The sequence below is a fragment of the Oncorhynchus keta genome, unplaced genomic scaffold (assembly GCF_023373465.1).
Source record: "Oncorhynchus keta strain PuntledgeMale-10-30-2019 unplaced genomic scaffold, Oket_V2 Un_scaffold_4335_pilon_pilon, whole genome shotgun sequence".
In the NCBI taxonomy this organism is placed as follows: Eukaryota; Metazoa; Chordata; class Actinopteri; order Salmoniformes; family Salmonidae; genus Oncorhynchus; species Oncorhynchus keta.
In genome coordinates, this window is record NW_026290940.1 from 56,934 (window position 1) to 69,876 (window position 12,943).

General features: G+C 45.5%; 1 protein-coding gene across 1 annotated transcript in view; it reads left to right on the top strand.

Moving 5' to 3' along the window:
- LOC127928864 (CUB and sushi domain-containing protein 3) overlaps positions 1 to 12,943 on the top strand; it is a gene marked incomplete at its 3' end in the record, with an annotated part of 197,949 nt that overhangs the window by 40,521 nt on the left and 144,485 nt on the right. Inside the window, 2 exon segments of the mRNA XM_052516415.1 lie at positions 575 to 744; positions 5,502 to 5,658. Of these exon segments, the coding sequence (XP_052372375.1) occupies positions 575 to 744; positions 5,502 to 5,658 (327 nt within the window).

Consider the following 12,943-nt stretch of genomic DNA (forward strand, 5'->3'; position numbering starts at 1 on the left):
GACAGTGAGGAAAGGAACAGTGACAGTGAGGAAAGGAACAGTGACAGTGAGGAAAGGAACAGTGACAGTGAGGAAAGGAACAGTGACAGTGAGGAAAGGAACAGTGACAGTGAGGAAAGGAACAGTGACAGTGAGGAAAGGAACAGTGACAGTGAGGAAAGGAACAGTGACAGTGAGGAAAGGAACAGTGACAGTGAGGAAAGGAACAGTGACAGTGAGGAAAGGAACAGTGACAGTGAGGAAAGGAACAGTGACGGTGAGGAAAGGAACAGTGACAGTGAGGAAAGGAACAGTGACAGTGAGGAAAGGAACAGTGACGGTGAGGAAAGGAACAGTGACAGTGAGGAAAGGAACAGTGACAGTGAGGAAAGGAACAGTGACAGTGAGGAAAGGAACAGTGACAGTGAGGAAAGGAACAGCGATTAGAAATAGGCTTTTTCGTAAATGCATTTGAACTCTCGTCTTTTGCTCAGTGTAATGATATACTGAATATATCCGTCACAGGGAAACATTACGGACATTGGAAGAGAATTCTCTCGGTCACTTTATTCCACTCTGTGTCTTTGTTCTCTAGCGGAGTGCGGCTCAACCGTTTTCAACAGCGAAGGAGTTGTGTTGTCGCCCAACTACCCACTGAACTACGACAACAGCCACGAGTGTGTCTACAGCATTCAGGTGGAGACGGGAAAGGGCATCAACGTTTCAGCAAGCACTTTCCAACTGGCACAAGGAGACATTCTCAAGGTAATAACCGCCCCCCCCCCTTTTTTTCATTCTCTCTCTTCTCTCTCTCGTTCCTTCTCTCTCTCTCTCTCTCTCTCTCTTCTCTCTCTCTTCTCTCTTCTCTCTCTCTCTCTCTCTCTCTCTCTCTCTCTCTCTCTCTCTCTCTCTTCTCTCTCTCTCTCTCTCTCTCTCTCTCTCTCTCTCTCTCTCTCTTCTCTCTCTCTCGTTCCTTCTCTCTCTCTCTCTCTCTCTCTCTTCTCTCTCTCTCTCTCTCTCTCTCTCTCTCTCTCTCTTCTCTCTCTCTCTCTCTCTCTCTCTCTCTCTCTCTCTCTCTCTCTCTCTCTTCCCTCTCTCTCTCGTTCCTTCTCCTCTTGTATTCATCCTCTCCATTTTTTCATTGACAGTGTATAGTATATCCGAGGAAGAATCTGAGTGTGCCTTTTACCTTCACTTCAAAACTGTTCCTGAGATCAGTTTGTAATTAGCATAATGACACTTCCATGTCTCTATTTCTGTATGAATAGATTACAGAATATCTACAGGTACACACTTCCAAATCAAATTGTATTTGTCACGTGCGCCGAATACAACAGGTGAAATGAAATTTGTATGTGAAAGGATTACATACAAGCCCTGGAGGCTATATACAGGGTATTACGGTACTGAGTCAATGAGGAGGCTATATACAGGGTGTAACGGTACAGAGTCAATGTGGAGGCTATATACAGGGTATTACGGTACTGAGTCAATGTGGAGGCTATATACAGAGGGTACCGGTACAGAGTCAATGTGGAGGGGTATTACGGTACTGAGTCAATGTGGAGGCTATATACAGGTATTACGGTACAGAGTCAATGTGGAGGCTATATACAGGGTATTACGGTACTGAGTCAATGTGGAGGCTATATACAGAGGGTACCGGAACAGAGTCAATGTGGAGGCTATATACAGGCTGTTACGGTACAGAGTCAATGTGGAGACTATATACAGGGGTACGGTACAGAGTCAATGTGGAGGCTATATACAGGGTATTACGGTACTGAGTCAATGTGGAGGCTATATACAGAGGGTACCGGAACAGAGTCAATGTGGAGGCTATATACAGGCTGTTACGGTACTGAGTCAATGTGGAGACTATATACAGCGGGTACCGGTACAGAGTCAATGTGGAGGCTATATACAGGGTGTTACAGTACAGAGTCAATGTGGAGGCTATATACAGGGTATTACGGTACTGAGTCAATGTGGAGGCTATATACAGGGTATTACGGTACTGAGTCAATGTGGAGGCTATATACAGGGTATTACGGTACTGAGTCAATGTGGAGGCTATATACAGGGTATTACGGTACTGAGTCAATGTGGAGGCTATATACAGGGTATTACGGTACTGAGTCAATGTGGAGGCTATATACAGGGTATTACGGTACAGAGTCAACGTGGAGGCTATATACAGGGTATTATGGTACTGAGTCAATGTGGAGGCTATATACAGGGTATTACAGTACAGAGTCAATGTGGAGGCTATATACAGGGTATTACGGTACTGAGTCAATGTGGAGGCTATATACAGGGAGGTACCGGTAGAGAGTCAATGTGGAGGCTATATACAGGGTATTACGGTACTGAGTCAATGTGGAGGCTATATACAGGGTGTTACAGTACAGAGTCAACGTGGAGGCTATATACAGGGTATTACGGTACTGAGTCAATGTGGAGGCTATATACATGTTATTACAGTACAGAGTCAACGTGGAGGCTGTATACAGGGTATTACGGTACTGAGTCAATGTGGAGGCTATATACAGGGGTACCGGTAGAGAGTCAATGTGGAGGCTATATACAGGGTATTACGGTACAGAGTCAATGTGGAGGCTATATACAGGGGTATTACCGGTACAGAGTCAATGGGGAGGCTATATACAGGGTACCGGTACAGAGTCAATGTGGAGGCTATATACAGGGTATTACCGGTACAGAGTCAATGTGGAGGCTATATACAGGGTATTCCGGTACAGAGTCAATGTGGAGGCTATATACAGGGTATTACGGTACTGAGTCAATGTGGAGGCTATATACAGGGGGGTACCGGTACAGAGTCAATGTGGAGGCTATATACAGGGTGTTACGGTACAGAGTCAATGTGGAGGCTATATACAGGGTATTACGGTACTGAGTCAATGTGGAGGCTATATACAGGGTATTACGGTACTGAGTCAATGTGGAGGCTATATACAGGGTATTACGGTACTGAGTCAATGTGGAGGCTATATACAGGGTATTACGGTACTGAGTCAATGTGGAGGCTATATACAGGGTAGTACGGTACTGAGTCAATGTGGAGGCTATATACAGGGTATTACGGTACAGAGTCAACATGGAGGCTATATACAGGGTATTATGGTACTGAGTCAATGTGGAGGCTATATACAGGGTATTACGGTACAGAGTCAACATGGAGGCTATATACAGGGTATTATGGTACTGAGTCAATGTGGAGGCTATATACAGGGGGGTACGGTACAGAGTCAATGTGGAGGCTATATACAGGGTGTTACAGTACAGAGTCAATGTGGAGGCTATATACAGGGTATTACGGTACTGAGTCAATGTGGAGGCTATATACAGGGTATTACGGTACAGAGTCAATGTGGAGGCTATATACAGGGGGTACCGGTACTGAGTCAATGTGGAGACTATATACAGGGGGGGTACAGAGTCAATGTGGAGGCTATACAGGGACGGTACAGAGTCAATGTGGAGGCTATATACAGGGTATTACGGTACAGAGTCAATGTGGAGGCTATATACAGGGTACGGTACAGAGTCAATGTGGAGGCTATATACAGGGGTACCGGTATAGTCAATGGGGAGGCTATATACAGGGGTACGGTACTGAGTCAATGTGGAGACTATATACAGGGGTACCGGTACAGAGTCAACGTGGAGGCTATATGCAGGGGGTACCGGTACAGAGTCAATGTGGAGAAGCTATATACAGGGTATTACGGTACAGAGTCAATGTGGAGGCTATATACAGGAAGCCTTCAGCTGCTATCAGGGGTAAAACCAGGGTTCCTAAAAGAGGGTTCTGGGTATTCAACCACTCTGTTAGGAAGCCTTCAGCTGCTTCCCTCTCTGGGTATTCAACCACTCTGTTAGGAAGCTTTCAGAAATGCTTCCCTCTCTATGTATCAACCACTCTGTTAGGAAGCCTTCAGCTGCTTCCCTCTCTGGGTATTCAACCACTCTGTTAAGAAGCCTTCAGCTGCTTCCCTCTCTGGGTATTCAACCACTCTGTTAGGAAGCCTTCAGCTGCTTCCCTCTCTGGGTATTCAACCACTCTGTTAAGAAGCTTTCAGCTGCTTCCCTCTCTGGGTATTCAACCACTCTGTTAAGAAGCCTTCAGCTGCTTCCCTCTATTCAACCACTCTGTTAAGAAGCCTTCAGCTGCTTCCCTCTGGTATTCAACCACTCTGTTAGAAGCCTTCAGCTGCTTCCCTCTCTGGGTATTCAACCACTCTGTTAAGAAGCCTTCAGCTGCTTCCCTCTCTGGGTATTCAACCACTCTGTTAAGAAGCCTTCAGCTGCTTCCCTCTCTGGGTATTCAACCACACTGTTAGGAAGCCTTCAGCTGCTTCCCTCTCTGGGTATTCAACCACTCTGTTAAGAAGCCTTCAGCTGCTTCCCTCTCTGGGTATTCAACCACTCTGTTAGGAAGCCTTCAGCTGCTTCCCTCTCTGGGTATTCAACCACTCTGTTAGGAAGCCTTCAGCTGCTTCCCTCTCTGGGTATTCAACCACTCTGTTAAGAAGCCTTCAGCTGCTTCCCTCTCTGGGTATTCAACCACTCTGTTAGGAAGCCTTCAGCTGCTTCCCTCTCTGGGTATTCAACCACTCTGTTAAGAAGCCTTCAGCTGCTTCCCTCTCTGGGTATTCAACCACTCTGTTAGGAAGCCTTCAGCTGCTTCCCTCTCTGGGTATTCAACCACTCTGTTAGGAAGCCTTCAGCTGCTTCCCTCTCTGGGTATTCAACCACTCTGTTAGGAAGCCTTCAGCTGCTTCCCTCTCTGGGTATTCAACCACTCTGTTAAGAAGCCTTCAGCTGCTTCCCTCTCTGGGTATTCAACCACTCTGTTAAGAAGCCTTCAGCTGCTTCCCTCTCTGGGTATTCAACCACTCTGTTAAGAAGCCTTCAGCTGCTTCCCTCTCTGGGTATTCAACCACTCTGTTAAGAAGCCTTCAGCTGCTTCCCTCTCTGGGTATTCAACCACTCTGTTAAGAAGCCTTCAGCTGCTTCCCTCTCTGGGTATTCAACCACTCTGTTAAGAAGAAGCCTTCAGCTGCTTCCCTCTCTGGGTATTCAACCACTCTGTATCAATATATTACAGAATATCTACGTAGATTGATGGATCGATGGATGGTGAGTGAATGGATGGATGGATGGATGGATGGATGGATGGATGAATGAATGGGTGGATGGATGGATGGATGGATGAGTGTATGGATGAGTGTATGGATGGAAGGATGGACAGGATGAATGTGTGGATGGATGAATGAATGGGTGAATGGATGAATGGGTACCTGAATGAATGGATGGATGGATGTGTGGATGAACAGATGGATGGATGGATGCATAGATGGATGGATGAATGGATTAATGGATTAATGGATGGATGATGGATGTATGAATGAGTGAGTGAGTGACTGAGTGGCTGAGTGAGTGGGTGAGTGAGTTAATGGATTTGACATTAACCCTCTGTTGTCTCCTCTCTGCAGGTCTATGATGGAGGGGACAGTGCTGCTGCTGTTCTGGGTACCTACACAGGCTCCACCATGTTAGGCCTGGCCCTCACCTCCACCTCCAATCACCTGTGGCTGGAGTTCTACTCAGACCAGGAGCACACAGCAGGGGGCTTCAGACTCAGCTACTCCAGTGAGGAACACACACACACACACAAACGCACACACTCACACACACACACACACACACACACACACACACACACACACACACACACACACACACACACACACACACACACACACACACACACACACACACACACACACACACACACACACACCCACACACACACACACACCTTCATCTTCCTCTGACTGTGTGTTCAAACAGTGACTTTTTTGACTGAGAAATGAGGCCACTGAGTAGGGCTGTGTCTGAAATGGCACCCTATCCCCTTTATATAGTGTCTGAAATGGCACCCTATCCCCTTTATATAGTGTCTGAAATGGCACCCTATCCCCTTTATATAGTGTCTGAAATGGCACCCTATCCCCTTTATATAGTGTCTGAAATGGCACCCTATCCCCTTTTATAGTGTCTGAAATGGCACCCTATTCCCTTTTTATAGTGTCTGAAATGGCACCCTATCCCCTTTTATAGTGTCTGAAATGGCACCCTATCCCCTTTTATAGTGTCTGAAATGGCACCCTATCCCCTTTTATAGTGTCTGAAATGGCACCCTATTCCCTTTTATAGTGTCTGAAATGGCACCCTATCCCCTTTTATAGTGTCTGAAATGGCACCCTATCCCCTTTATATAGTGTCTGAAATGGCACCCTATTCCCTTTATATAGTGTCTGAAATGGCACCCTATCCCCTTTATATAGTGTCTGAAATGGCACCCTATCCCCTTTTATAGTGTCTGAAATGGCACCCTATCCCCTTTTTATAGTGTCTGAAATGGCACCCTATTCCCTTTATAGTGTCTGAAATGGCACCCTATCCCCTTTTTATAGTGTCTGAAATGGCACCCTATTCCCTTTATATAGTGTCTGAAATGGCACCCTATCCCCTTTATATAGTGTCTGAAATGGCACCCTATTCCCTTTTTATAGTGTCTGAAATGGCACCCTATTCCCTTTATATAGTGTCTGAAATGGCACCCTATTCCCTTTATATAGTGTCTGAAATGGCACCCTATTCCCTTTATATAGTGTCTGAAATGGCACCCTATTCCCTTTATATAGTGTCTGAAATGGCACCCTATTCCCTTTATATAGTGTCTGAAATGGCACCCTATCCCCTTTTATAGTGTCTGAAATGGCACCCTATTCCCTTTATATAGTGTCTGAAATGGCACCCTATTCCCTTTATATAGTGTCTGAAATGGCACCCTATTCCCTTTTATAGTGTCTGAAATGGCACCCTATTCCCTTTTATAGTGTCTGAAATGGCACCCTATCCCCTTTTTATAGTGTCTGAAATGGCACCCTATTCCCTTTTATAGTGTCTGAAATGGCACCCTATTCCCTTCTTATAGTGTCTGAAATGGCACCCTATCCCCTTTTATAGTGTCTGAAATGGCACCCTATCCCCTTTTATAGTGTCTGAAATGGCACCCTATCCCCTTTTATAGTGTCTGAAATGGCACCCTATTCCTTTTTATAGTGTCTGAAATGGCACCCTATCCCCTTTATATAGTGTCTGAAATGGCACCCTATTCCCTTTTATAGTGTCTGAAATGGCACCCTATCCCCTTTTATAGTGTCTGAAATGGCACCCTATTCCCTTTATATAGTGTCTGAAATGGCACCCTATTCCCTTTTTATAGTGTCTGAAATGGCACCCTATTCCCTTTTTATAGGGTCTGAAATGGCACCCTATTCCCTTTATATAGTGTCTGAAATGGCACCCTATTCCCTTTATATAGTGTCTGAAATGGCACCCTATCCCCTTTTATAGTGTCTGAAATGGCACCCTATCCCCTTTTATAGTGTCTGAAATGGCACCCTATTCCCCTTTATATAGTGTCTGAAATGGCACCCTATTCCCTTATATAGTGTCTGAAATGGCACCCTATCCCCTTTTATAGTGTCTGAAATGGCACCCTATTCCCTTCATATAGTGTCTGAAATGGCACCCTATCCCCTTTTATAGTGTCTGAAATGGCACACTATCCCCTTTATATAGTGTCTGAAATGGCTCCCTATCCCCTATATGGTGCTCTATGCAGGCTCTGGATAAACAAAGTGCACTATTTAGGGAATCGAAGGGCATTTCAGAACGCAACCCTAACTTTTTATTTCTCTGGATAATGATATTCATCCACACAGCGTGGGGTCTGAAATGGCAGAACCCTTTCTCTGCAATTACTTTGACTGGGTAACTTGTAGTGTTACCCCCTTGTTAAAAGTTTGAAACATCTGAGCAAATGAGTGTTTTGCTAGTGTCTGAAATGTTGCAGAATAGGGTTGAAACCTTATTAGTGTAGTCCCCCAACACCACCCACCCACCCCATGGCACACCCATCCTGCCATTTGTAGTATAACCAACCTGCTCCTAAGACAATGTGAATTCAGTATGAGTGATTTGTGTCAGGAAATGGAACAGGCCCTAGGGTCCCCTTTATATAGTGTCAGAAATGAAATCCTGATGTTTTATACGGTCGTTAGAAATGGCAGCGTGTAGGTAATTTTCTAAATGTAGGCAGTAACTGTTGTGATTTATCCTGGCCATGACACTTGACACTTGTAATACTGTAATAACATCGAGAAATGGTGGCTCTGCTAGGAGGCAGTCCCATAAATCATATAGTGTCTGAAATGGCACCCTATTCCCTTTTATAGTGTCGTTTGAAATGAGCCCAACACACGTAGTATCCTACATAGGGAATAGGGTTCCATTGGGTCTGAAACAGCACATGCCTCTGGGTTTATGTGCTCTCCTGCTGCCGCATTTGCACTTTACAGTGTACAACCTGAAATGGACAGACATGATCACAGTCCTTTACAGATACAACCTGACTGGAGGAGACTGAAATGACCACAGTCCTTTACAGATACAACCTGTCTGAAATGGCACAGTCCTTTAGTTACCCCTTTGACTGGAGGTGTCTGAAATGACCACAGTCCTTTTTACAGATACACCCTGACTGACTATAGTGTCATGACCACAGTCCTTTACAGATACAACCTGACTGGAGGAGACTAGACATGACCACAGTCCTTTACAGATACAACCTGTCTGGAAGACTGGCATGACCACTATCCTTTACAGTTACAACCTGACTGACTGGAGGAGACTAGACATGACCACAGTCCTTTACAGATACAACCTGACTGACTGGAAATGGCATGACCACAGTCCTTTACAGTTATAACCTGACTGACTGGAGGAGATAGACAGGCACAGTTCTTTACAGATACAACCTGACTGACTGGAGGAGACTAGAAATGACCACAGTCCTTTACAGATACAACCTGACTGTCTGGAAATGACATGACCACAGTCCCCTTTACAGATACAAGTGTCTGGAAATGACAGGACCACAGTCCTTTATAGTTACAACCTGACTGAAAATGACAGGACCACAGTCCTTTTTTACAACCTGACTGGAGGAGACTAGACATGACCACAGTCCTTTACATTTACAACCTGACTGGAGGAGACTGACATGACCACAGTCCTTTACAGTTACAACCTGTCTGGAAATGGCACCACAGTCCTTTACAGTTACAACCTGACTGAAAGGAGACTAGGTGGTCCTTCTTAGCTAGTTGGTAGAGCATGGCGCTTGTAACCCAGGGTAGTGGGTCTCGATCCCCGGGACCACCCATATAGAATGTATGCACAATGACTGTAAGTCCCTTTGGATAAAAGTGTCTGAAATGGCATATATGTATTATTTTATATTAGTCTGAAATGACCACAGTCCTTTACAGTTACAACCTGACTGGAGGAGACTAGAAATGACCACCCTTTACAGATACAACCTGACTGACTGGAGGAGACTAGACATGACACACTAGTCCTTTACAGATACAACCTGACTGGAAATGACAGGACCACAGTCCCTTTACAGATAAAACCTGACTGACTGGAGGAACTGACAGGACCACAGTCCTTTACAGATAAAACCTGACTGGAGGAGACTAGACATGACCACAGTCCTTTACAGTTTTGACTGGAGGAGACTGAAATGGCACCCTTTACAGTTACCCCTTGACTGACTGGAGGAGTCTGAAATGCACCACTAGTCCCCAGATACAACCTGACTGACTGGAGAGTCTGAAATGACCACAGTCCTTTCAGTTACAACTTTGACTGACTGGAGGAGTCTAGACATGACCACAGTCCTTTACAGATACAACCTGACTGACTGGAGGAGACTAGAATGACCACAGTCCTTTACAGTTACAACCTGACTGGAGGAGACTAGGCATGACCACAGTCCTTTACAGTTACAACCTGTCTGGAGGAATGACATGACCACAGTCCTTTACAGATACAACCTGACTGGAGGAATAGACATGACCACTAGTCCTTTATACAACCTGACTGGAAGATGGCATGACCACAGTCCCTTTACAGTTACAACCTGACTGGAGGAACTGACAGGACCACAGTCCTTTACAGTTACAAGTGACTGGAGGAATGACATGACCACAGTCCTTTACAGATACAACCTGACTGACTGGAAATGACATGACCACAGTCCTTTACAGATACAACCTGACTAGAGGAGACTGACATGACCACAGTCCTTTACAGTTACAACCTGTCTGGAAATGACAGGACCACTAGTCCTTTACAGATACAACCTGACTGACTGAGGAATGGCATGACCACAGTCCTTTACAGATACAACCTGACTGACTGGAGGAGACTAGACATGACCACAGTCCTTTACAGTTACAACCTGACTGGAGGAGACTAGACATGGCACAGTCCTTTACAGTTACAACCTGTCTGAAATGACATGACCACAGTCCTTTACAGATACAACCTGACTGGAAATGGCACCACAGTCCTTTACAGTTACCTGACTGACTGGAGGAATGACAGGACCACAGTCCTTTACAGATACAACCTGACTGTCTGGAGGAATGGCACCACAGTCCCTTACAGATACAACCTGACTGGAAGATGGCATGACCTAGTCCTTTACAGATACAACCTGACTGTCTGGAAATGACAGGACCCTAGTCCCTTTACAGTTACAACCTGACTGTCTGGAAATAGACAGGACCACAGTCCTTTACAGATACAATGACTGTCTGGAGGAGACTAGACATGACCACAGTCCCCTTTACAGTTACAACCTGACTGACTGGAAGATGGGACCACAGTCCTTTACAGATACAACCTGACTGACTGGAAATGGCATGACCACAGTCCCTTACAGATACAACCTGACTGGAAATGACATGACTACAGTCCTTTACAGATACAACCTGACTGGAGGAATGGGACCACAGTCCTTTATAGTTACAACCTGACTGTCTGAAATAGACATGACCACAGTCCTTTACAGATACAACCTGACTGACTGGAAATGGGACCACTAGTCCTTTACAGATATAGTGTCTGAAATGGCATGACCACAGTCCTTTACAGATACAACCTGACTGACTGGAGGAGACTAGACATGACCACAGTCCTTTACAGATACAAGTGTCTGGAGGAGATGACATGACCACAGTCCTTTACAGATACAACCTGACTGGAAACTAGACAGGACCACAGTCCTTTATAGTTACAACCTGACTGACTGGAGGAGATAGACATGACCACAGTCCTTTACAGTTACAACCTGACTGTCTGGAGGAATGGCATGACCACAGTCCTTTACAGATACAACCTGACTGACTGGAGGAGACTAGACATGACCACAGTCCTTTACATACAAACTGACTGACTGGGAGACTATCCCCTTTGACCACAGTCCTTTAAATACAACCTGACTGACTGGAGGAGACTAGACATGACCACAGTCCTTTACAGATACAACCTGACTGGAAATAGACATGACCACAGTCCTTTACAGATACAACCTGACTGGAGTGTCTGACATGACCACAGTCCTTTACAGATACAACCTGACTGACTGGAGGAGACTAGACATGACCACAGTGTTTGAAATTACAACCTGACTGACTGGATAGAGACTAGAAAGGACCACAGTCCTTTACAGATACAACCTGACTGACTGGAGGAGACTAAATGACCACCCTTTACAGATACAACCTGACTGACTGGAGGAGACTAGACATGACCACAGTCCTATCCCCTTACAACCTGACTGGAGGAGTCTAGAAATGACCACAGTCCTTTATACAACCTGACTAGGAGACTAGACATGACCACAGTCCTTTACAGTTACAACCTGACTGGAGGAGTCTAGACATGACCACAGTCTTTTACAGATACAACCTGACTGGAGGAGACTAGACATGACCACAGTCCTTTACAGATACAAACTGACTGACTGGAGGAACTAGACATGACCACAGTCCTTTACAGATACAACCTGACTGACTGGAGGAGACTAGACATGACCACAGTCCTTTACAGATACAACCTGACTGACTGGAGGAGACTAGACATGACCACAGTCCTTTACAGATACAACCTGACTGACTGGAGGAGACTAGACATGACCACAGTCCTTTACAGATACAACCTGACTGGAGGAGACTAGACATGACCACAGTCCTTTACAGTTACAACCTGACTGGAGGAGACTAGACATGACCACAGTCCTTTACAGATACAACCTGACTGGAGGAGACTAGACATGACCACAGTCCTTTACAGATACAACCTGACTGACTGGAGGAGACTAGACATGACCACAGTCCTTTACAGATACAACCTGACTGGAGGAGACTAGACATGACCACAGTCCTTTACAGATACAACCTGACTGACTGGAGGAGACTAGACATGACCACAGTCCTTTACAGATACAACCTGACTGACTGGAGGAGACTAGACATGACCACAGTCCTTTACAGTTACAACCTGACTGACTGGAGGAGACTAGACATGACCACAGTCCTTTACAGATACAACCTGACTGGAGGAGACTAGACATGACCACAGTCCTTTACAGACGCAACCTGACTGACTGGAGGAGACTAGACATGACCACAGTCCTTTACAGATACAACCTGACTGGAGGAGACTAGACATGACCACAGTCCTTTACAGATACAACCTGACTGGAGGAGACTAGACATGACCACAGTCCTTTACAGTTACAACCTGACTGGAGGAGACTAGACATGACCACAGTCCTTTACAGATACAACCTGACTGACTGGAGGAGACTAGACAGGACCACAGTCCTTTACAGATACAACCTGACTGGAGGAGACTAGACATGACCACAGTCCTTTACAGATACAACCTTACTGGAGGAGACTAGACATGACCACAGTCCTTTACAGATACAACCTGACTGGAGGAGACT